This window comes from Gobius niger, assembly GCF_951799975.1.
Source record: "Gobius niger genome assembly, chromosome: 5".
Taxonomy (NCBI): domain Eukaryota; kingdom Metazoa; phylum Chordata; class Actinopteri; order Gobiiformes; family Gobiidae; genus Gobius; species Gobius niger.
The window spans coordinates 456876-482702 of record NC_136856.1 but is presented as its reverse complement, the minus strand read 5'-3'; the positions used below and the strand labels follow the sequence as shown (position 1 = coordinate 482702).

Sequence of the window (25827 nt, the reverse complement as noted above, 5' to 3'; positions counted from 1 at the left end):
TGAGAGAAACTGAAGAGTCTGAGAGAAACTGAAGAGTCTGAGAGAAACTGAGGAGTCTGAGAGAAACTGAAGAGTCTGAGAGAAACTGAAGAGTCTGAGAGAAACTGAGGAGTCTGAGGGAAACTGAGGAGTCTGAGAGAAACTGAAGAGTCTGAGGGAAACTGAAGAGTCTGAGAGAAACACTGAGGAGTCTGAGAGAAACTGAAGAGTCTGAGGGAAACTGAAGAGTCTGAGAGAAACTGAAGAGTCTGAGAGAAACTGAAGAGTCTGAGAGAAACTGAAGAGTCTGAGGGAAACTGAAGAGTCTGAGAGAAACTGAAGAGTCTGAGGGAAACTGAAGAGTCTGAGAGAAACTGAAGAGTCTGAGAGAAACTGAAGAGTCTGAGAGAAACTGAAGAGTCTGAGAGAAACACTGAGGAGTCTGAGAGAAACTGAGGAGTCTGAGAGAAACTGAGGAGTCTGAGAGAAACTGAAGAGTCTGAGAGAAACTGAAGAGTCTGAGAGAAACTGAGGAGTCTGAGGGAAACTGAGGAGTCTGAGAGAAACTGAAGAGTCTGAGGGAAACTGAAGAGTCTGAGAGAAACACTGAGGAGTCTGAGAGAAACTGAAGAGTCTGAGGGAAACTGAAGAGTCTGAGAGAAACTGAAGAGTCTGAGAGAAACTGAAGAGTCTGAGAGAAACTGAAGAGTCTGAGGGAAACTGAAGAGTCTGAGAGAAACTGAAGAGTCTGAGGGAAACTGAAGAGTCTGAGAGAAACTGAAGAGTCTGAGAGAAACTGAAGAGTCTGAGAGAAACTGAGGAGTCTGAGAGAAACTGTGGAGTCTGAGAGAAACTGAAGAGTCTGAGAGAAACTGAAGAGTCTGAGAGAAACTGAAGAGTCTGAGAGAAACTGAGGAGTCTGAGAGAAACTGTGGAGTCTGAGAGAAACTGAGGAGTCTGAGAGAAACTGAAGAGTCTGAGAAAAACTGAAGAGTCTGAGAGAAACTGAAGAGTCTGAGAGAAACTGAGGAGTCTGAGAGAAACTGAGGAGTCTGAGAGAAACTGAAGAGTCTGAGAGAAACTGAAGAGTCTGAGAGAAACTGAGGAGTCTGAGAGAAACTGAGGAGTCTGAGAGAAACTGAAGAGTCTGAGAGAAACTGAAGAGTCTGAGAGAAACTGAAGAGTCTGAGAGAAACTGAGGAGTCTGAGAGAAACTGAGGAGTCTGAGAGAAACTGAAGAGTCTGAGAGAAACTGAGGAGTCTGAGAGAAACTGAAGAGTCTGAGAGAAACTGAAGAGTCTGAGAGAAACTGAGGAGTCTGAGAGAAACTGAAGAGTCTGAGAGAAACTGAGGAGTCTGAGAGAAACTGAAGAGTCTGAGAGAAACTGAAGAGTCTGAGAGAAACTGAGGAGTCTGAGAGAAACTGAAGAGTCTGAGAGAAACTGAGGAGTCTGAGAGAAACTGAGGAGTCTGAGAGAAACTGAAGAGTCTGAGAGAAACTGAAGAGTCTGAGAGAAACTGAAGAGTCTGAGAGAAACGGAAGAGTCTGAGAGAAACTGAGGAGTCTGAGAGAAACTGAAGAGTCTGAGAGAAACTGAAGAGTCTGAGAGAAACTGAGGAGTCTGAGAGAAACTGAAGAGTCTGAGAGAAACTGAAGAGTCTGAGAGAAACTGAAGAGTCTGAGAGAAACACTGAGGAGTCTGAGAGAAACTGAGGAGTCTGAGAGAAACTGAAGAGTCTGAGAGAAACTGAGGAGTCTGAGAGAAACTGAAGAGTCTGGGGTAAAACTGAAGAGTCTGAGAGAAACTGAAGAGTCTGAGAGAAACTGAAGAGTCTGAGAGAAACTGAGGAGTCTGAGAGAAACTGAAGAGTCTGAGAGAAACTGAAGAGTCTGAGAGAAACTGAGGAGTCTGAGAGAAACTGAAGAGTCTGGGGTAAAACTGAGGAGTCTGAGAGAAACTGAGGAGTCTGAGAAACACTGAAGAGTCTGAGAGAAACTGAGGAGTCTGAGAGAAACTGAAGAGTCTGAGAGAAACTGAGGAGTCTGAGAGAAACTGAAGAGTCTGAGAGAAACTGAAGAGTCTGAGGAAAACTGAAGAGTCTGAGAGAAACTGAAGAGTCTGAGAGAAACTGAGGAGTCTGAGAGAAACTGAAGAGTCTGAGAGAAACTGAAGAGTCTGAGAGAAACTGAAGAGTCTGAGAGAAACTGAAGAGTCTGAGAGAAACTGAAGAGTCTGAGAGAAACTGAGGAGTCTGAGAGAAACTGAAGAGTCTGAGAGAAACTGAAGAGTCTGAGAGAAACTGAGGAGTCTGAGAAACACTGAAGAGTCTGAGAGAAACTGAAGAGTCTGAGAGAAACTGAAGAGTCTGAGAGAAACTGAAGAGTCTGAGAGAAACTGAAGAGTCTGAGAGAAACTGAAGAGTCTGAGAGAAACTGAGGAGTCTGAGAGAAACTGAGGAGTCTGAGAGAAACTGAGGAGTCTGAGAGAAACTGAAGAGTCTGAGAGAAACTGAAGAGTCTGAGAGAAACTGAGGAGTCTGAGAGAAACTGAAGAGTCTGAGAGAAACTGAAGAGTCTGAGAGAAACTGAGGAGTCTGAGAAACACTGAAGAGTCTGAGAGAAACTGAAGAGTCTGAGAGAAACTGAAGAGTCTGAGAGAAACTGAAGAGTCTGAGAGAAACTGAGGAGTCTGAGAGAAACTGAAGAGTCTGAGAGAAACTGAGGAGTCTGAGAGAAACTGAAGAGTCTGAGAGAAACTGAAGAGTCTGAGAGAAACTGAGGAGTCTGAGAGAAACTGAAGAGTCTGGGGTAAAACTGAGGAGTCTGAGAGAAACTGAGGAGTCTGAGAGAAACTGAGGAGTCTGAGAGAAACTGAAGAGTCTGAGAGAAACTGAAGAGTCTGAGAGAAACTGAAGAGTCTGAGAGAAACTGAAGAGTCTGAGAGAAACTGAAGAGTCTGAGAGAAACTGAAGAGTCTGAGAGAAACTGAAGAGTCTGAGAGAAACTGAAGAGTCTGAGAGAAACTGAGGAGTCTGAGAGAAACTGAGGAGTCTGAGGGAAACTGAAGAGTCTGAGAGAAACTGAGGAGTCTGAGAGAAACTGAAGAGTCTGAGAGAAACTGAAGAGTCTGAGAGAAACTGAGGAGTCTGAGAGAAACTGAAGAGTCTGAGAGAAACTGAGGAGTCTGAGGAAAAACTGAAGAGTCTGAGAGAAACTGAAGAGTCTGAGAGAAACTGAGGAGTCTGAGAGAAACTGAGGAGTCTGAGGAAAAACTGAAGAGTCTGAGAGAAACTGAAGAGTCTGAGAGAAACTGAGGAGTCTGAGAGAAACTGAAGAGTCTGAGAGAAACTGAAGAGTCTGAGAGAAACTGAGGAGTCTGAGAGAAACTGAAGAGTCTGAGAGAAACTGAAGAGTCTGAGAGAAACTGAAGAGTCTGAGAGAAACTGAAGAGTCTGAGAGAAACTGAAGAGTCTGAGAGAAACTGAAGAGTCTGAGAGAAACTGAAGAGTCTGAGAGAAACTGAAGAGTCTGAGAGAAACTGAGGAGTCTGAGAGAAACTGAAGAGTCTGAGAGAAACTGAGGAGTCTGAGAGAAACTGAGGAGTCTGAGAGAAACTGAAGAGTCTGAGAAAAACTGAAGAGTCTGAGAGAAACTGAAGAGTCTGAGAGAAACTGAGGAGTCTGAGAGAAACTGAGGAGTCTGAGAGAAACTGAGGAGTCTGAGAGAAACTGAAGAGTCTGAGAGAAACTGAAGAGTCTGAGAGAAACTGAGGAGTCTGAGAGAAACTGAGGAGTCTGAGAGAAACTGAAGAGTCTGAGAAACTGAGGAATCTGAGGAAAACTGAGGAGTCTGAGAGAAACTGAAGAGTCTGACAGAAACTGAGGAGTCTGAGAAACACTGAAGAGTCTGAGAGAAACTGAAGAGTCTGAGAGAAACTGAGGAGTCTGAGAGAAACTGAGGAGTCTGAGAGAAACTGAGGAGTCTGAGAAACACTGAAGAGTCTGAGAGAAACTGAAGAGTCTGAGAAACACTGAAGAGTCTGAGAGAAACTGAAGAGTCTGAGAGAAACTGAGGAGTCTGAGAGAAACTGAAGAGTCTGAGAGAAACTGAAGAGTCTGAGAGAAACTGAGGAGTCTGAGAGAAACTGAAGAGTCTGACAGAAACTGAAGAGTCTGAGAGAAACTGAGAGAGTCTGAGAGAAACTGAAGAGTCTGAGAGAAACTGAGGAGTCTGAGAGAAACTGAGGAGTCTGAGAGAAACTGAAGAGTCTGAGAGAAACTGAAGAGTCTGAGAGAAACTGAAGAGTCTGAGAGAAACTGAAGAGTCTGAGAGAAACTGAAGAGTCTGACAGAAACTGAAGAGTCTGAGAGAAACTGAAGAGTCTGACAGAAACTGAAGAGTCTGAGAGAAACTGAAGAGTCTGAGAAACTGAAGAGTCTGAGAGAAACTGAGGAGTCTGAGAGAAACTGAGGAGTCTGAGAGAAACTGAAGAGTCTGAGAGAAACTGAAGAGTCTGAGAGAAACTGAAGAGTCTGAGAGAAACTGAAGAGTCTGAGAGAAACTGAAGAGTCTGAGAGAAACTGAGGAGTCTGAGAGAAACTGAAGAGTCTGAGAGAAACTGAAGAGTCTGAGAGAAACTGAGGAGTCTGAGAGAAACTGAGGAGTCTGAGAGAAACTGAGGAGTCTGAGGAAAACTGAAGAGTCTGAGAGAAACTGAGGAGTCTGAGAGAAACTGAAGAGTCTGAGAGAAACTGAGGAGTCTGAGAGAAACTGAAGAGTCTGAGAGAAACTGAGGAGTCTGAGAGAAACTGAAGAGTCTGAGAGAAACTGAAGAGTCTGAGAGAAACTGAAGAGTCTGTGAGAAACTGAAGAGTCTGAGGGAAACTGAAGAGTCTGAGAGAAACTGAGGAGTCTGAGAGAAACTGAGGAGTCTGAGAGAAACTGAAGAGTCTGAGAGAAACTGAAGAGTCTGAGAGAAACTGAAGAGTCTGAGAGAAACTGAAGAGTCTGAGAGAAACTGAAGAGTCTGAGAGAAACTGAGGAGTCTGAGGAAAACAAAAAGAGCAGTGGCAACAGATTGTTTCATTTTCTTCTGTGAGCTTTTGGAAGTTCACATAAACTTCACATAAACAAAGATGTGGTTTATGATGCACATTCAGCATAAAGGAGAGAGAAATACTGCTCCGTGAATAAACGGAGGATTTCCATCCAAACATTCAAATAAGACACAGAGAGAAGGATTTGGAGCAGGACGTGTTAGACGTTCATGTTTCCCTAAAGAAGGTGAATAATGAGAAGCCTCTGATGGTTAATGTAAAGATCCACCTGACACGGTCTTCATTATAGGGGTTAAAAATGCACTGATTCGATACCGGGATCGAATATCGGAGCTGATCCTGGAACAGTATGCGGTCGCGTATGGAACTGGTTACACTTTATAGTAATTACTAACTTTATAAATGATGAGTTAACACTTAATTAATCATGAACAATGCATTAGTTAAGGGTGATTAACACTTAATAAGTACTTAACAAAGGAATAAGTCAAGGATGAAAACGATTCATTATGAGTGAGGCATTAAAGATGTAGTTATTATAAAGTGTACTATCTTTAAGTCTTTAAAGTTTAGCTTTTCCTCCGCTGGGCTCGAGGCTGAAGTGCTGATCCTGCTGCTCTGTGATCGCTGTTTAATAAAGTGCTTCATTTATAGTTTCAGGAACACTTTGTGTCTGATGTGATGGATTCGGGGAACCGGCCAAAACATTTGCCGGAAAACTCTCATTAAACACCATTTATATCAGATATTATATTAATATTTACCCTGAAAAACTGAAAATCGGGGGCATGAGTTCAAATCAAATTAAGCACCGTTATTGACCATCTACCCGAGTGTTATTCACCAAATCAACATCTGAGCAGGAGCCCAGCACTGTGGGATCTCTGAGCAGTTACTTCCTGACTGTACTTCCTGACTTTAATGTTTCCATTACATGCATGTGTGCATATAGGAAGTGATGATGATACACAATGAATGAAAGTTGTATAAACTGTAATAAGAGTTTCAATTCAGCCAAAACCCTTTTCAGTCATTGTTTCATAGTTAATCGTGTCTGTGTGAAGATACTGACTGTCAGTCTGAGCAGTCTTTGCTCCAGTAAGAACGTTCTCCAGTTTCAGAACATTGAAGTAAACGCTGACTTAGTAAGAGATGTACAGGATAATGTCTCCCTGTTGTCAGAACATTGAAGTAAACGCTGACTTAGTAAGAGATGTACAGGATAATGTCTCCCTGTTGTCAGAACATTGAAGTAAACGCTGACTTAGTAAAAGACGTGCAGGATAATGTCTCCCTGTTGTCAGAACATTGAAGTAAACGCTGACTTAGTAAAAGACGTGCAGGATAATGTCTCCCTGTTGTCAGAACATTGAAGTAAACGCTGACTTAGTAAAAGATGTACAGGATAATGTCTCCCTGTTGTCGAACACATTATGCTCTTCAGAGTCATTTGGCCCGTCATCGTGAAGCCTCTTCCTCCGACCTGAGCAATCCCACTTTTCCAGACGAGGAAGTGGAAAACATGTGCTGAACATATCTGTGGATAATCCAGACGTGTTCCCGTGTTCCAGGTCCCGTGTGCGTGTGCGGCCCCCGCCTGCCCGCGCAGCTGCAGCTGCCCCGCGCTCAGAGAGGTCCACTGCACCTTCAGGCACCTGGCCACGGTCCCCAAGACTCTGCCCCGGGACACGCAGAGGCTCAACCTGGGGTAAGAACACACGTGTGCAGCACTGTCCTGGAAACTTCACTCACAGCAGAGACGTTCATCCACCAGAAGCCCCTTCAGTCCGACCGTGAGGACTGAGTCAATACACAGTATCTCTGCTGTAGGAACGTTTCACTACAGAAAACAATACCGTTTATTCAGACTCACCTTCAGACATTATTGTAACAAAAGCTCCAATGTGCTCTCTTGCATTTTCAGCTGTGATTTTCATAACCAAATGCTGATGCTGTACTTCAGGATTTAACCAAGTATTAAAATCCCTCTAAACATCAGCATGAGTCATGTACAGAAAGAAACCTCTGACTATATGTTGACCTTAGAACACGTTATTGTCTGTATGCAGTGACGTCAGGTACATGTACTCAGCAAATATATTAAATACACAATAAGTACATTTTGAATTCACCTCATCGAAAGAAAAGACTGAGCAACATTAGGAGTTACAACTTCTTCAGCTCCAGATGCAGAGGAAGTCTGTATCTGCTGTGATCAGCTGAAGGGACGGTGGATCTTCTGTGATCTTACCACAGACACTGCTTTACTGTAAAACGAGGAAACACGGCTTAAGAGCGAATACTAACTGACACATGTGTTTTCATTTTATTTATTTATTTATCAACTACAAGCAGATGCCTTGTTTAAAGTGTTATAGCACCTGTGCTAAGGTTCAGCACCCGTCCATAGGGGCTTTTACGTTACAATACATGTAAACCAATGGACGCCGCTCGGCTAGGCTAAGCCATAGGAATGAATGGGCCCTAAGCTAACATTAGCAACACTTGCTAATTCTACAGTTTGCATATAAATGCTATGGAAACTAGCGTCGACTGTCCCATCACTTCCAGCTCATCACAGCAGAGATACAGAAAGTTGCATTAGCATTAGCATCTTTAGCAGCTTTAGCAGCATTAGCATTAGCAGATTTAGCATTAGCATTAGCAGGTTCTTTCCTGAGCAGGAGGAGGAAACACAGAAAGTATGGATACCTGCTCAGACTCATATTTAGCTTTGAAACTACTTTTAGGATTTTTTTTACGTCCCCACTTCCTGGACTCAATTTAGTGACGGGATGGACGGCTCTTTACGAGGAGCCGTTTCAAAGAGCCGTTCAAAACACTTAGTTACTCCTAATAACAGCAGCCAGATGACTCACTATATGATCAATAAAAGGCACTTTTTAAATAATCATTTAAAATAAAGCCCATGAGGCAGAGGGAGTTTCAGTGAAAGGCTCAGAGGAGACACAGCGGTTCCTCACACATATATATAAAAACACTGTATTTCCAGCTCGTGTCCATCCCAGTGCTGCTGTGCTGTGTTCACCTCCTGATGAACAAAGAGCCACAAAGCCTCGGCTCCTTTGCCATCGCTGCTGCTCGTGTGAAGCTCAGTCCAACAGATCAGAGCAGCTCATGAACCCTGCAGCTGCTCAGTTCCAGTGACCTGCTGTTTAACTCTGCAACTCCACAAACAAAGGGCCCGTTTCTGATCAGTGAAACCCTTTCTATCGGTTACATTGGTGCAATAGAGTGAGGTTTGGATCACCATGATCTGCTTTGTCCATTTCTCCAAACACAGACGTTAGGTTTTGGTGTCAACAGGAGAAAACTTGACCCTTTTCCCTCTGGGGGCGTCTGTAACTGAAAACATTTACCCTGAAACAGACGCTGCCGTCAGAACCAATCCACCGCGAGGAAAAGCTGAGAGAGAGAAATGTCCAACAGCTCCAACGAGGCTCATAAATCAAATCAGCGCCTGATCAGTCACGGAGCACAGGCCGGACGGGGTTCAAAACATCCAGTCAGAAAGTGAAGAAAACCACAGTGACAAGATGTAAAAACCCAGAGCAAAGGGTTTGGGATCCGTCAGTGGAGGAAGTTGTGGGACATTAAGGACATAGAGAGAGCGGGCGAGGAGGGCTCAGTGAAATATGGTGATAATGTCGTTATGGAAAGCTTCAGATGAATAATTATTTCAACTGGACTTGTGGTTTTCCATGTTTCTAAAGACGTGTCATCAGTCGTCTTTGAGCCTCAGCCCTTGGTCTGATAATTCTGATGAAGTCTGAGAGTTGATGACGGGAATCCAGACACAGGGAGAACATGTAAACTCTCTGCAAAAGCACTTTCTGAATGTGTTCGTCGACTCCATCAGAGTCAGATGCTGCGGGTTTGACTTCAGCTCCGTCTGACTCGGCCTCTGAACGTCCGGCTTTTAGGAAGAACTGCCTCCAAACGGTGAAAACAAACGCTGAGGTTTGGAAGTCGCCCGAGTGTCTCACGCTTATTTCGCGCTGATTCGCACATTTCGCCTCGGTTTATGTGGTTTGACTTGATACTTCCAAATGCACTTGTACACTCTTCAAACAGACTGAGCAACATTCACTTGTTCTAAACTACTGACTGTTTAAAGTCATGTTACAGATGTTCATGTGAAAGTGTAACTGCCCATTGTGCGAGACCATAGATATGATATAATAAAGATGAGTGGGTCTCATTCAGGAGCCAGTCCATGCACTGGAAATGCTTCCAACTTTCGGGCTGATAAACAAAAACCAGCGTGGTCACATGGGTCACATGGGTCACATGGGTCACATGGGTCACATGGGTCACATGGGTCACAGCGATTTTTAGATAAAGAAAAACTCTTTGGAGCCAGACTTTAAGCCATTGTTGGGACGTTTGAAGTCCCATTAGAATCAATGCTCCCAAGTGTCTCTTGTTGTCACCCTGGCCACCAGGGGGTGGTATTGCAGCAATGTCAGCTCCCGCCATGAGGACCATAGAGAAGCGCGATCCTCGAAGGTGTTTGGTATATTTTTTTGTTTCCAGGTGAGAGTTTATGTGACTTTGTGTTCAGGTGAGCAGCATGTTCTGGGAGGCCTCCTGGGTTTGTCCCTGTTTCAGAGCGTGGTGTCCTGCACTGGCCCTTGTCAGTGCAGGACAGTGTGCTCTGTTTTTTTGTTGTAGTCACGTTGTATCTTCCCCTGCAGCCGTTTGAACTGATGATTCTGGTTCATGGAGAAAAGCACAGACTCTCAGACCTTCATCTCTCACCAAAGATCAGCCATAGTTCAGTCTTTCTGTCCAAACGTCCACTCCCCAAACCTGCGTCCAACTTCCTCTCAGGGACGGATTAGACCCGAGCTTAAAGAGCTCATCTGTCACTGAGCCCATGGTGCGGGTTTTAATTGTGAAGCACATGGACCACCAACACGCGGCGGAGTGAAGGATTTATGTCGACATGAGGGAAACAGAGAGAGAAACTGTGGTCGAGCTGCGTGTGCTGATTATTTACAAGCTTTTACTGTAACGGCTGCAGAGAGAGCGATAGAGCTCAGCTTTATGTCCTCAAACAAACTATTCATGCAACTGTCAAACTTTATCCAACTTTATCGCAGGAAAAATATAGAAATTTGATGAATTTTCTTGGTCTGGTCAGGAGAACCTCGCTGAAGCTGAAGCTGAAGCTGAAGCTGAAGCTGACCTCTCTTCACAGCATTGTGTTACATGGTGGGACAGACTTTACATGAGGCCTGAAAAAACATCTTCAAATGGATTGAAACTGAAGAAGTTGTAACGAAGGAGTTCTTAAAGCGATGGGTTTTCCTGAAGACAGTCCTGACCGTGATGTGACCGAGCGGCTCTTTAACCCCTTAACTCCCGCCGAGACGAAACCGAGACGAAAACAATGATGGAAATGTGACAAAAAGTGACGAAAAATTGACGGAAAAATGACAAAAATGTCACAAAAAAGACAAAAAAAAAGATAAAAAACTGACGAAAAACGTACAAAAAAATGTGACAAAAATGTGATAAAAAAATTGAAGAAAAAATTGACGAAAAAAAAGACAAAAATGTGACAAAAAATGACCCAAAAAATGACAAAAAAGTTACAAAAACGAGTTGAATACCCAACAAAAAAATGATGGATAAAAAATCTGAGGACGTGAGGAAAAAGATCCTCTCGGTTCAGGCGGGAGTGAAGAGGTTAAGGTGAACGGTTCGACCCGGATCTCAACTGTGTAAAGAGACAGATCTTTATTTCAGTCAATTTTCCCCAGAACTCCCTGAACGAACACAAGAATCAGCCCAACAGCGGAGCCACACGAGGCAAAGCTACAGTTACAGCCTCTATTATTAGATTTAGACTAAATATCAGTCCCTCTCGATGCGTCTTACATATTGTGAGGGTTAAATGTTGTACTAAAAAGAGCCAGTCTTTTGAACGGCTCTTTGAAATGGACACCAGTGAAGAGCCTGTCTCCTCATCTCTCTGTCCCCCCTGTCCTGTCGCTCCAGGTACAACAGCCTGACGGAGGTGGAGGGGTCGGAGGTCAGGGCGCTACGGCAACTGGAGATGCTGATGCTCCACGGCAACGACATCGAGACCGTCCAATCAGGAGCCTTCTACGGCCTGCGCTCTTTACAGGTAACAGGGTCAACACTAACGCTGGAGTTCAGAGCTCGAAAACCTTTCCTTCTTCATATTTATTTATTCGTATTGGGGCGTCGTCTCAGTTGATGGATCTTATTCTTCACTTTCTGATCTCAGTTGTATTTTTGCTCTTCTGTCCCGCGATCCTCTCCCCGTCCATGTCCGTTAGACAGAAGGACTAACAGACGGATAAAACAAATCTCGATCCCGATCTCTGAACTGTCAAAGCTCCCGGCCGTGAATCTGGAACCCGCAGATAGAACATGTGTCTGTAACGTGTGTGGTCTCTCTGCTGCAGATCCTGAAGCTGAGCTATAACAAGCTGACGTCTCTGAGCCCGGGGCTGTTCGAGGGCCTGGTGGGGCTGGTCCGGCTGCACCTGGACCATAACCTCATCTCCTTCATCGAGCCGTACTCCTTCTCCGGACTGACCTCGCTCAAGCTGCTGCAGCTGGAGGGAAACCTGCTCCGGGAGGTCCACCCACACGCCTTCATCACGCTGTCCGTGCTCGGCACCTTCTGGACCTCCGGCCTAAAGTGAGACACATTGGACCTGTGGCTGAGTGCGCTGTAGATCCCTGTGACGTTGTGTTGTCCTGTAGGCACCTGCACCTGTCGGAGAACCTCCTGGAGCAGCTCCCGGCGGCCGCTCTCTCCTCCGCCCCTCGTCTGGAGCTGCTGTCGCTGCACTCCAACCCCTGGGCCTGTCACTGCGGCCTGCGCTGGATGGTCCAGTGGGGAGCGGAGCATCCAGGTCAAACTAACACCACGTCCTCCTGGTTCTGCACATCCATCCATTCATGTCCTCTGGCTTTATTTACTAACCCTTTGATGTTTTGTAAAGGCATCTGCTGACTTAGTTAAATCTTTGCAAATCCGTCGTCCTTTTCCGTCAGCAGGTGCAGATACTTCCTCATGTATCGCACACGTATGTTTACTGCGGCATGTGCACAGAATCATACATCACACTGTTTAGGACCGAGGTCTGGCTCACAGACTCTCTTTCAGACTTCTGACTTTGATTTCTGATTTTCTCCTCCTTCTTTCCAAACAATGCTCTGTTTACTATTGTTTTACTTTGCAAAAACATTCCGTGACATCTGGCGGACACACGCAGCAGCTGCCAGACTTCCTGCGTTTGCCCCAGAGCGACGGCTTTGACTGTTGGAAAAACACTTTAGAGCAGAAAGAGTTTGAAACAACGGGTTTTACACTTGAAACCAGTTGTTTTGTCTCTCACCTTAATCCTGACCTTTGAATTGATTCATGTAAAGTTACATCAGAACAGAGCCGACCGCCCAAAAGCAAGGGGGCACTTCGGGTCTTTTGGAATGCAATATTTATGGCGACTGGAGTGAGTTTTAATTGACCTCATACAGAAATAGATTAGTGTGAATTTGTGTCACTATATCTGCAAACTGAAGCTTAAAACCCATGATCCAAAGTCAAAAGGTACAGGTTATTACACAGCACATTACATTGTACTACATTTGGCAGGTACATTTTGGATAAAGCTGAACTTTAGTTTAAGGCGGGGCTTAGAGGTTAAAGGAACAGGCCACCGTTTTTCCATACTGAGATATGTTCTTACCTGAGCTGTGACGAGTTCTTTAGGACCTGTCTGATCTTCAGTCACGTAAACACAGCGCAGACGGCGTTAGCATTTAGCCTCTCCCTCTCTCCTCTATAGCTCCAAAACAGGTCAAGATAGAAGCTACCAAGCTCTTCCACGTTTCCCCTATTTAAATATGGTTACGTGAAGTGTTCCACTACAAAGTATAATTACACACAATTAAACAATGTGGATTTTCTAAGCAGATAAAAGGGGGAACTATATTGTAAGGCGTAATAATACCAGGAGTAGTTCGAAATCCGCGCAGTAATCTTCACTTTACTGTGCGGATGCCAAACTACTAACGCCGTCTGCGCTGTGTTTACGTGACTGAAGATCAGACAGGTCCTAAAGAACTCGTCACAGCTCAGGTAAGAACATATCTCAGTATGTAAAAACGGTGGCCTGTTCCTTTAAAGGCTCAGATGACCTGTCTGACCCCCCTCTGTTCTTGCAGGTGTGGTGAAGTGTAAGAAGGACCGGGACTCGGGCTCCGCTGAGACCTGCCCTCAGTGCTTTTCTCCTCAGCCCCTGAACGGCTCTAACCTCCTGGACCTGACGGCGGACCAGCTCACCTGCGACCGGCCCGACCTCAGATCCCCGCTCAAACTCCGGGACAGCCCCGTGTGGCCCGACCCCGAGCCCGAGCCAGACCTGCCGTACACCCGGGACTTCGAGAAGCCACTGGGGAAGCTGACCTTCGTTCTGTCGGACAGCCACGCCAACCACGCCGACGTGGCCTGCGACGTGCGCCGGCCCGCGGAGAGTTCGGACGTGTCCTGGAGCACGAGCGCTCAGACCCCGGAGGAGGTTTCGGTGAACGTCACGCTCGCTGTGACGCTCGACTGCGAGATCGACCGGGAGACGCTGCAGAATCTGTGGCAGCTCGTGGCGTATTACTACGAAAGCCCGGCCATTTTGGAGCGGGGCCAGCAGAGAGGCAACGCGACGTTAGTGACGTACCAGTACACGCAGGTCATCAACCAAAACTCGCCTTATTTCACCGAACTAAAGGGCTACGTGTCTGCGGGGCCGTCATGGCTGCTCCAGCCGCGGATCACTCTGAAGCTAAACCGGCCGCAGACCAACAACAAAAAGCTGGCCATGGATTTTACGACCGTGATCAGCAAAAACATCAACAGCTACAGGGGACAAGAGGGAGACGGGGACGCCTTCGCTCCCTCCTGGGCCATGATTCGCGGAGGAGAGAGTGGGCGTGTCCAGACGGCGCTCGAAGGCTCGAAGGTCCGGCTCCAGTGCAGCGTCGTGTCGTCGGACCCGCTCCTCAAAGTGGAGTGGGCGCTCCCGGACATGACGGTGCTGGAAAGTTCCAACGACAAAATGGAAACGACGCCGAACGGGGAACTGGTGATTCTGAACGCGACTCTGTCGGACGCGGGCGTGTACCACTGCATGGTCCGGACCAACGCCGGCGTGGAGCTGATGCCCTTTCGAGTCACGGTGAAGGCCAAGTCGCTGAGTCCGAAGGTGTTTAACGGGGAGAAGTTCCAACTGGAGAAAGGAGGCTCGTTCGCTCTGCCTTGTCAGGTCACTTCGGTCCAGCCGAGCCAGACTCTATGGTTCCTCCCTAAGAACCAGATCCTGCTGCCGACGCAACAGACGAGGCGCGTGCAGGTCATGGACAACGGGACTCTCGTGGTCAAGAAGGTCACGGAAGAAGACGCCGGCGAGTACAGCTGTCTGGCTTCCAACCTGTACGGCGCGGACATGATCGCGCACATCGTCGAGGTCAAAACGGACAAAGCGAAACAGACTCTTTTGAAGGCGAACGCTGTGGAGGAGGGAGGAGAGGGTTCGGGAGACTTCCAGGAAATCATCCGACCGTCCGCCACGCAATACCCCAGGAAGGTTCCGCTTTCCAAGAGGGTGAGGGTCAAGGATCCGAAACGCAAGCCCAACAAGTCCGTGAAAGAGCTCGATCCGAGTCGATGGGCGGAGATACTGGCGAAGGCGAACGCGAAGGCAACAGAACCGCCGCACACGCAGAGGACGACGACCGCCGGACGGGTTACGGCGACCACAGAGGCCGCTACGACTGAGGAAGGCGATGTGGACGTCCGAACCGAAAGTGTTGCACCCATTTCGCAAACTCCACCTCCTCAAACGCCCGAACCTTCGACATCCAAACCTGCTCCTGCGTTGTTAGCGACCACTGCAACTCCTGCTACTCGACATAAAGTTTATCACGAAGAAAGACGGAATTCCAGTCTTTTCCCGAATAGGAGGCGACCACCTTTCGGACGAAGAAGACCGATGAGACCGAGATTACGACAAAATCAGTTTAACCGGCCACAAACTACTACTCCTATCCCGACTACAACAACAACAACTACCACTACAACGACTACGACTACTACAACTACTACTACTGCCGCTACCACAATCGCTCAAACAACAGACTCCAGCGCCGAGTACGAAATCGAGGAAGAAGATGGAGATTATTACGATGGAGATGTTTCAAATGAGGAAGTAACTACTCAAGCGATCCAGGAAAGTGAAGTTGATCCGACCCTGTTGCCGGCTACTGTGACGGGTTTGTTAGAAAGAGCGGAAGAAAAAGTTGAAGAGTTCGTCCTGGTGACTCCGACAACGCACTTCATCCCCACGACGAAAGCCGTCGCGTTGCCAAAACCTGCTTTGCCGAACCAGCCCAGAACGTCGTCGAGGATCGTCAAAGTGGAGACAAAAATCGTGCCTCCGCTTGTTCCAAAAGTGACGGCAAAACCTAAAGTGGAGGGAGGGGTTTACTCGGTGCATCCCTGGCTTCATCAGCAACACCAGGAGAGAGGGCAAACACCCGAGAGACCGAAGCAGAGTCCTCACATCGATCCTACGCAGCAGCAGAGACCGAAGCAGAGTCCTCACATCGATCCTACGCTGCAGCACAGACCGAAGCAGAGTCCTCACATCGATCCTACGCAGCAGCACAGACCGAAGCAGAGTCCTCACATCGATCCTACGCTGCAGCACAGACCGAAGCAGAGTCCTCACATCGATCCTACGCTGCAGCACAGACCGAAGCAGAGTCCTCACATCGATCCTACGCTGCAGCACAGACCGAAGCAGAGTCCTCACATCGATCCTACGCAGCAGCACAGACCGAAGCAGAGTCCTCACATCGATCCTACGCAGCAGCACAGACCGAAGCAGAGTCCTCACATCGATCCTACGCAGCAGCACAGACCGAAGCAGAGTCCTCACATCGATCCTACGCTGCAGCACAGACCGAAGCAGAGTCCTCACATCGATCCTACGCTGCAGCACAGACCGAAGCAGAGTCCTCACGCCGATCCTACGCAGCAGCACAGACCGAAGCAGAGTCCTCACATCGATCCTACGCAGCAGCACAGACCTCACCTGCATGTGCCCGTCTACCCATATAGGCCAAAGACGTATCCCAAACCAGGTACGACCAAAACTAACAATACAGACTAAAATAATCAAAACAACAAATAAAGGCTCTACATATCTTACTTTGCATGTAGTGAGTCTATGATATATTAGTTTCACAGTTAAATTTGAGATGAATGCACTTTTGAACAATATTCTAATTTTTCCAGCTTCTCGTCTTAACCCTTTCTGCAAGTTTTTTCCTGTGAGCAAGGATTCCAGTTGTCAATCACAGAGAGTGACAAAAATTAATTGGGAACAAACGCTCCCACTGACGGGAAATCTGATGTTTCACCACCCCGCTCACTCTCGCCCCTTGCACGAGCCCTGACTCTCTCTCACCCAAACTCGTCTTACTCTTGCACCGGCAAGAAAAGAGAAATTATTGGAAAAGTGTCAAAGACATATTTGAACTGGCAACATCCTACACCAAAGACCAGCACACTATCACTGAGCTGTAACTCCATTGAAATGTGGGCCTGATGTGGGCCTGATGTGGGCCTGATGTGGGCCTGATGTGGGCCTGATGTGGGCTACTCTTCACTAAATTATCGGGAAGAAATGTCTTTCTCAGCACGCCACAGGAGGAGAGGTCATTTCAGGTCATGTCGCCTTCATACATTTTTCCGATTGTTTTTCGACATATTCCCCAGTGTTTGCCTCAATTGTTTCCCTCCTCTCTCCCCATTTCTTTCTCTTTAGTTCTGCATATTGTGAAAGCGTTCTTTCCTTGTTTTTCGTGAGGGTGGGACTATAGTTTGCCGATTCATGTTCTTCCGAGTGGTGTCAAGTTAAACAAAAAAGAAAAAAAAAAAGAGGCAAAGTCAGAGTTGATCCTGCAGTCCCATGGAACCCAACGCTTTATGACGCTACACAAGTATAGGAAATGTGACAGCCGAACTGATAAATATCTTATGAAATGCCCTATTCTTGGACGATGTGTGCAGCAGCCTGTAAAAGGAGAGAAAGCATTAGAAAAGTGTCAAAGCTGTGTTTAGACGAGCAACTGCCTTCACCTGAGACGACCACGCGATCACTGAGAGCTGAAAGTCCAGACAAACATGGGCCTGATGAGAGCGAGGCTTCTCTAAGTCCCCCCCCCCCCAAAAAGTGTCAATGTTGGGATCGATCCAGCCGTCTTATGGACAGGAACCCAGCTCTCTACCAACTGAGCTACACAGGCTGTAAATGACACAGCAGATTTTACATTAATCTTATGATAGATTGCAGTTGTGTATTTGCAGATAACCGATTTACAGTTTGGAAAATAATATATTGAATCATTTTGTAATTAGGGTAAATTCCCCTGGCCGCCCAAAGCACCCTCGATATATGAAGCAATAGTTTGGTGAGACACATAGTACGAGGAACACACAGAGAGACGGACAGGAACCAGCCTAACTGAACTTCCTGTGATTGTACAGTCCATAAAAAGCTGAATGTGGCGGCAAAAACGTCCAAATTAAAACATCTTTCAGTGACAGAGGGGTAGCATAAATACGTACGAGTCGAAAACTGTGGCTATTGTGAATAAAGGGGAAATTTGGAAAATTGACGAATTCAGGAGAAACTCTGACTGAGTCCAACATGCTGCCAGGCAAAGTACTCTGGCTATTTTCACGGAGGATGGGCGGGCCACTTACAAGCCACTTACAAGCCACTAACAAGCCACTTACAAGCCATTTACAAGCCACTTACAAGCCACTTACAAGCCACTTACAAGCCACTTACAAGCCACTTTAAAGGCATTTTTGGCGATAGCGGCTGCGTTTGAAATTTGCTGAAAATTGCCTCTCAGTTGCGGCCTTGTCATGACCACGGCCAATAATAAAAATAAATAAAAAAAGATGATTTTGAAAGCCACATGGGTTTGGGACATGTTGGCCAAAACTAGAGGCTTTCCATTGAAAACTCGGGGATCAGGGCCAGAAGTTCAAGAGGGACGATTTTGAAGGTTTGAGGTTCGGGCCTGACATGGTCTATGTCCCTGGCCAATGTCACTTTTGTACGATGATTTTTTTTGCGATCCATTGATTCAATGTAAACTGCCTGTTTGAGGGGGCGCCACAGAGCCAACTTTTATTATTCTCTCTCGCGAACCCCACCCAAAATTAGAGTTTGCGGAGCACTAAGTATTGACCCGTTACTTGCGAATCGGTTCACGTTTGCTACGTGAATTCTTGCGTTTTCGTCCCCCGTTAACGATATTAATTAGTCCGTTGCTCGGGCCTAATAATGGTTTCAAAATAGACTCATGGTTTGTTTTTATTTCTATAGGAGTGTGCGTTACACAGTTTGAACACAGGCCAGTTGACAGTAGAATCCTCACTGACAATGGTATAAATACAAAGATCATTTAGCTTCTTCTCAAACTTCTACATTAAATCGTCTCTTCCACTAAACCAACCGGCTGTGTCTCCAAAGTTACTTCTTTCTCTCTAATGCAGTCCCAGGTTTCCAGCCTCCGCCCACCGCTCGCCCGTGGCCCTTCCAGCACCCGTGGGTCCAGGCTCCCGTCACAAACCGCCCGGAGATCATCGCGGAGACAGCCAGGCCTACAGCGCCCCCTACAGGAAACTCAGGCTTCTCCCGACACCATCAGCACCGACCACAGCAGCCCACGATGGACCAGCTGTTCTTCACACAACTCAGACACAGATACAGACAGGTACGAGACACACAGACAGGTACAGACACACAGACAGGTACAGACACACAGACAGGTACAGACACACAGACAGGTACAGACACACAGACAGGTACAGACACACAGACAGGTACAGACACACAGACACAGATACAGACAGGTACAGACACACAGACAGGTACGAGACACACAGACAGGTACAGACACACAGACAGGTACGAGACACACAGACAGGTACAGACACACAGACAGGTACGAGACACACAGACAGGTACAGACACACAGACAGGTACAGACACACAGACACAGATACAGACAGGTACGAGACACACAGACAGGTACGAGACACACAGACAGGTACGAGACACACAGACAGGTACAGACACACAGACACAGATACAGACAGGTACGAGACACACAGACAGGTACGAGACACACAGACAGGTACGAGACACACAGACAGGTACAGACACACAGACACAGATACAGACAGGTACGAGACACAGACAGGTACGAGACACACAGACAGGTACGAGACACACAGACAGGTACAGACACACAGACAGGTACGAGACACACAGACAGGTACGAGACACACAGACAGGTACAGACACACAGACAGGTACGAGACACACAGACAGGTACGAGACACACAGACAGGTACGAGACACACAGACAGGTACGAGACACACAGACAGGTACAGACACACAGACAGGTACGAGACACACAGACAGGTACGAGACACACAGACAGGTACAGACACACAGACAGGTACAGACACACAGACAGGTACGAGACACACAGACAGGTACAGACACACAGACAGGTACGAGACACACAGACAGGTACAGACACACAGACAGGTACAGACACACAGACACAGATACAGACAGGTACGAGACACACAGACAGGTACGAGACACACAGACAGGTACGAGACACACAGACAGGTACAGACACACAGACACAGATACAGACAGGTACGAGACACACAGACAGGTACGAGACACACAGACAGGTACGAGACACACAGACAGGTACAGACACACAGACACAGATACAGACAGGTACGAGACACAGACAGGTACGAGACACACAGACAGGTACGAGACACACAGACAGGTACAGACACACAGACAGGTACGAGACACACAGACAGGTACGAGACACACAGACAGGTACAGACACACAGACAGGTACGAGACACACAGACAGGTACGAGACACACAGACAGGTACGAGACACACAGACAGGTACAGACACACAGACAGGTACAGACACACAGACAGGTACAGACACACAGACAGGTACAGACACACAGACTGTACTGTTGCACCCAATGTGACTCCTGTCCTATATTGGGATTTACAGCCAGCTAAACTCTTTCCTGCATTATCTCCTCCAAGGAACAGGCACGTGTCGTTTTGGACAGGATTTAATTTGCAAAAAAGTGTGAAACTGAAAAAGACACAAATACACACATGTATTAGTGACTAAAACAAAAAGACAATAAGCAGAAAAAGTGATTTGAGTTAGCTGAGTAGCTCTAGGAATTTATAAGACACATTTCTTAAAATGGTCAATAAAATTAAATAACCTTTATCAATGATGAAATATACCTGTTCTAAACATCACATTAATCAATAACACTTACTAATATTGCCACTCAAAGGGCTGAAAATGTGTAGATGGCTTCAGATGGCGCACGACTCAACAGCATGGACATGTTTACTTTTTGTGTGCTGGGGATTTGAGATGCCACCTATGGGCTGAAACTAAAGTACCCAAAAACTAACGCCCTCTAGAGGACTGGATGAACAAAAAACGAACTGTATCAACACACTCCCCGCCTGGCATTATTGTAAGAATGCCACTAGAACTTATCAAAATTAACTAATCTGGAGATAAAAGGAGTATACAGTCCGAAATGGGCCTGGAGAAAGTCTTTGTAGTCTTGTCTCGTGTCACTTTGACCTCCATCTTCCTTACGACTCCGTCTTTGCTTGCGAAAGTCTTCACGATGATACCCATAGGCCATTCGTTCCTTTTTAGTTGTTTATCCTTCAGAAGAATGATGTCGCCTTCTTTCAGATTTGGTTTGTTGCGCTGCCACTTCTGACGACTCTGGAGCATGTTCAAGTACTCCTTTTGCCAGCGGGTCCAGAAGATGTCAGCAAGGACTTGAACCCTTTTCCATTGATGTTTGTACATGTCAGCTTTGGTGAAATCTCCAGGTGGAATCGGGATGGCATCAGTCTTTTGTGTGAGTAGAGTCATAGGTGTCAAGATCAAAGGTGCTTCAGGATCTGAGGAAACCGGCACCAAAGGTCTCGCATTGATAATAGCTGTGACTTCAGCCAACAATGTTGTTAGGACCTCGTGGGTTAGCTTGGAGTTTCCTGACTGCAGGAGCATTGAGTCCAAGATGCGTCGTGCTATCCCGATCATACGCTCCCAAGTCCCTCCCATGTGGGATGAGTGAGGAGGGTTGAACACCCAGGAGCACCTTTGTTCGCATAGATAGTTTTCCACACTCGTCTCACCAGGCCTTGGAGGATCCAACTTCAACTCCCTGGATGCGCCAACAAAGTTGGTCCCACAGTCGGATCTCAGTTGTTTTGCAGGACCTCTGATGGCAAAAAATCTACGAAGAGCATTAATAAAACTTGAAGAGCTGAGTGTTTCAATCACTTCGATATGAATGGCTCTTGTAGACATACAAGTGAACAGGACCGCCCATCTTTTGCTGTTGGCCTGTCCACCTCTAGTGCGACGGGTTGTAACCTCCCATGGTCCGAACACATCCAGGCCAACATAAGAAAATGGGGGTTCAGTTTGCAAACGTTCAGCAGGCAAGTCTGCCATGATTTGCTGCTCTGTCTTGCCTCGAAGCTTTCTACAGGTCACGCATTTGTGGATGACGCTGCTGATGGATCTCTTGGCTCCTACTAACCACACGCCACCTGCCCTCACTGCTCCCTCAGTGAAGTGTCTTCCTTGATGCTTAACAGCTTCATGGTGGTGTCGAATTAGCAACGTAGCGATGTGATGCTTTCCGGGGATTAGAAGAGGGTTGACTTCGTGACTTGGCAGCTTTGACTGCGACAGACGTCCTCCTACTCGGAGTAAATCATTGTTGTCGATGACTGGATTGAGCTTGTACAGGGAACTGTTTCGTGGTATGTCATGTTTTGTCCTGATGCACTTGATTTCTTCTGCATACACTTCACGTTGAACACATCTGATTATTGTGTATTCAGCTTGAGTTAAGGCTTCTTGGTTGAGACTTGTTTTGCAAAGATGCCAGCTCTTACATCCGCCACCATGTATGGACTTGAAACTGTGAGCAATGTGACGTAGGAAGGCTACTGTTTTGACAAGAGAGGTCCACTTTGAGAAACGTTCAAACCGTGATGAACCTAAGGAGATGAGGTTAGTTTTGGTCACAAGCACTGTTACATTCTGTCGTATTTCAACATCTGACTCTGGATCAATGAGCTCAAATGGGCCTTTTACAGGAGTTACAGTCTTTTTGTCGAGTAGGAAGGCTGGACCAGTCCACCATGTGGTACTGGAGATCTTTTCAGCCGGAAGAGAGCGAGATCCATGATCCGCCGGGTTGTGTTCTGTTGGGACATGCTTCCACTGGTCAGGCAGAGACGATAGCTTGATTCTCTGGACACGGTTGTTCACGTATACATGAAATCTTCTGTGTTGGTTGTGGATGTATCCCAAAACCACTTTGCTGTCAGTGTAAAACATGGTCTTGTCAATATTCATCTTCAGTTCTTCTTTGAGAAGCTCAGACAATTCCACAGCAAGCACTGCAGCACACAGTTCTAACCTTGGAACCGTGAGCTCTGGCACAGGGGCTAGTTTGGCCTTACCCATGACAAACCCGATTTCGTTGTGGTTATCTTCGTGTGTGACTCTCAGGTAGGCAACTGCAGCTATAGCCTTAACTGAAGCGTCTGAGAACACACAGAGCTCAATGAAGTTTGCTTGTGACATGGAGAATGAAACATAGGTACGGGGAATGTTCAGTGTCTTGAGATGTTGCAGAGAGTCATGCCATTTTCTCCAGTTATCATACATTTCTGGAGGCAAGGGGCTGTCCCACTCGAGATTGCTGCTGGAGAGCTCTCTGAGAAGTAGTCTGCCTTTGATGGTTATAGGAGCAAGCAGCCCGAGAGGATCGAACAGGCTATTTACAGTTGAGAGCACACCACGTCGAGTAAAGGGCTTATGCTCTTGAGGAACATCAAAGGTGAATGTGTCTGATGTGATGTCCCAAATCACACCCAAACTGCGTTGAACTGGGAGCTTATCTGTAGACAGATCAAGGTCTTTGATTTCCTTTGCCCTGTCTTCAGGAGGGAAAGCGGTCACCACATTCACTTTGTTCGAGGCAATCTTGTGGAGACGTAGATTTGAGAGTGCAAGCATTTTCCGGGCTCTCTGTAGAACGTCGATAGCCTTAGCTTCAGTTGGGAAGGATTTTAATGCATCGTCCACATAGAAATCCTGTTCTACAAAGTTTCGAGCGTCTGTTCCATATTCACCTTCTGCTTCCTTTGCTGCCATCCTCAACCCGTAGATCGCCACCGCAGGTGAGGGACTGTTACCGAAGACATGTACTCTCATGCGATAGTCCACCACACCTTTGGTCAGGTCGTTGTCTTCGTACCACAGGAAGCGAAGGTAATCCCTATGGTCTTCTTGGACAACAAAGCAGTAAAACATCTGCTCGATGTCAGCTGTGATCGCGACAGGTTCTTTTCTGAAGCGGAGGAGCACACCTACAAGTGTGTTGTTTAAGTCAGGACCAGACAGCAGTATGTTGTTTAGAGAAACTCCATCAAACTCTGCACTGGAATCGAACACCACACGGATCTTCCCAGGCTTCTGTGGGTGGTATACGCCGAAAATGGGAAGATACCAGGTCTCTTTGTCCTCATCAAGAGGTGGTGCCAGCTCTGCATGTTTGTTATCGAGCATCTTCTGCATAAAGTCAACAAAGTGTGCCTTCATGTCTGGCTTCTTGTCAAGCATACGTCGCAGAGACATGAGCCGCTTGTAGGCGTAGGACCTGTTGTCAGGAAGTAGGCGTCTGGGGCTACGAAACGGGAGTGGTGCCACCCAACTGTTTGTGTCATCTTTGAAGAATCCTTCCATCTTCTTCAGAAAGATCATGTCCTCAACAGAGTGAGCAAGGTGATGGTCTTCATTAGTGCGACAGAAGACAGCTTCGCCTAGATTCTCAACCGTGGGCTTTGCCTGTGTGCTTGAAGGTGGCAATGGGTTGTAAACAGCTTTTGGTTGGCTCACAGTGAAGCTCTCTTTTACATTGAAGCGATTGTCACAGGGAGTGAGATAGCTTGGGCGTCCATTGTCCAACACATGTGTTTTCAGAGCGTTTACTTCATTTGGCTTGTGGGCAGTGCCTAGACACACATCACCGATGATGACCCAGCCTAGATCAAGCTTCTGTGCAAAAGGGTCGTTGTGTTTACCGCTGATTTGCTTTCTCACCTTGTGCACTCTGAGAAGGTTACGTCCAATCAGCAGAAGTATGTCAGCATCTGGATCAAAAGGTGGGATTTCAGCCGCTATTGCTCTCAGATGGGGGTGATGTGAGGCAGCTTCCGCAGTGGGTATTTCATCCCTGTTGTTGGGGATAGCATTGCATTCTATGAGCGTGGGGAGAGAAAAGCTCATTTTTCCATCCAATGACTGAACCATGTAGTTGCAGGCTCTTCTTCCTGTTGCTTGTGTTGTGCCAGCACACGTCTTCAGTGTGTACGGTGTAGTTGTGCCTTTTATGTCAAATGTTTCAAAAAACTCTGACTTTGCGAGCGATTGATTACTTTGATCATCTATTATTGCATACATCTTTTTCATGTTGTGTGGCTCACCTTGCGGATGGACTTGCACCAAACAGATCTTGGAGCAGGATTTTCCAGTGATTTGGCTTCCACAAACCTCTGTACATGTAGCAGTGACATCTGAGTCCTGTGTAAGCTCTTGCTCCCCGCCGTTCTCTTTAGGAGGTGACGGAGGCTTAAATGCTGGTGGTGCTGGGCCTGGGTGGAGAGCTGCCAGGTGTTTTTCGCTGTCACATTCGTCACACTTGATTGTGGCACGGCAGTCTTTGGCCTGGTGGGTGGTGGATGAAAGGCAACGATAGCAGATGTTGTTGTCTTTGAGAAGCTTTTTTCTGTCATCAAGCAACATAGTTCTGAACCCTCTGCACCGTTTGAGTGGGTGTGGTTTGTTATGTATCGGACATTGTCTTGTAATGTCTTCGCCTCCTTCCTTTGCCTTTGCTCCCACTGATACGTCTGTTTTGTTCACCATGACAGTTTGTTTTTGCATGTAGTTACCTTGTGGTTTTCCCTTTTTGAAACTGATTGCAGGATTCGCAGATAGGTTGTAAGTTGTAGCGAAGCTTGGGTCATTCTTTGCTTTGGCTTGACCTTTCACAAATTCAACAAAAAATGAGAATGGTGGGAAGCTTACGTGATGATCTTCTTTATACTTTGACCCTACCATTGTCCACTTCTCTTGAAGATGAAAAGGCAGCTTTTCCACGATCGGACCTACTCCCCTTGCTGTGTCAAGGTAACTCAATCCCGGCAGATATCCATCCAGCTTTGCTGCCTGCAGTTCATACAGTAGGTCTGACAAATCGCGAAGCTTGTGTGGCTCTTTACTTGTGAGCTTTGGGAAGTTCTGTATTCTTGTGAAAAGAGAGTTTTCTATTGCTTCTGGCGAGCCGTAGCATTCTTCCAGTCTCGTCCAGATCATGTGCAGACCAACATGTGGGTGTTTGATATTGACAGCTTTTAATCTCTTAGCTTGCTCAGAAGACTCGGGTCCAAGCCACTTAATGAGGAGGTTTAGTTCTTCACTGGCTGTAAGACCGAGGTCTCTAATGGTACTCTGGAATGTGGCTT

At 46.8% G+C, this 25827-nt stretch overlaps 1 protein-coding gene across 1 annotated transcript in view; it reads left to right on the top strand.

Annotated features, from left to right (window-relative positions):
* The window catches only part of LOC306963441 (matrix-remodeling-associated protein 5), a gene marked incomplete at both ends in the record, with an annotated part of 97557 nt that overhangs the window by 52105 nt on the left and 19625 nt on the right, over positions 1-25827 (top strand). The window contains 6 exons of the mRNA XM_079557008.1: positions 6609-6745; positions 11065-11194; positions 11499-11737; positions 11803-11954; positions 13270-16239; positions 18671-18891. Coding sequence (XP_079413134.1) covers positions 6609-6745; positions 11065-11194; positions 11499-11737; positions 11803-11954; positions 13270-16239; positions 18671-18891 — 3849 coding nt within the window. The remainder of the gene's footprint in view (positions 1-6608; positions 6746-11064; positions 11195-11498; positions 11738-11802; positions 11955-13269; positions 16240-18670; positions 18892-25827) is intronic.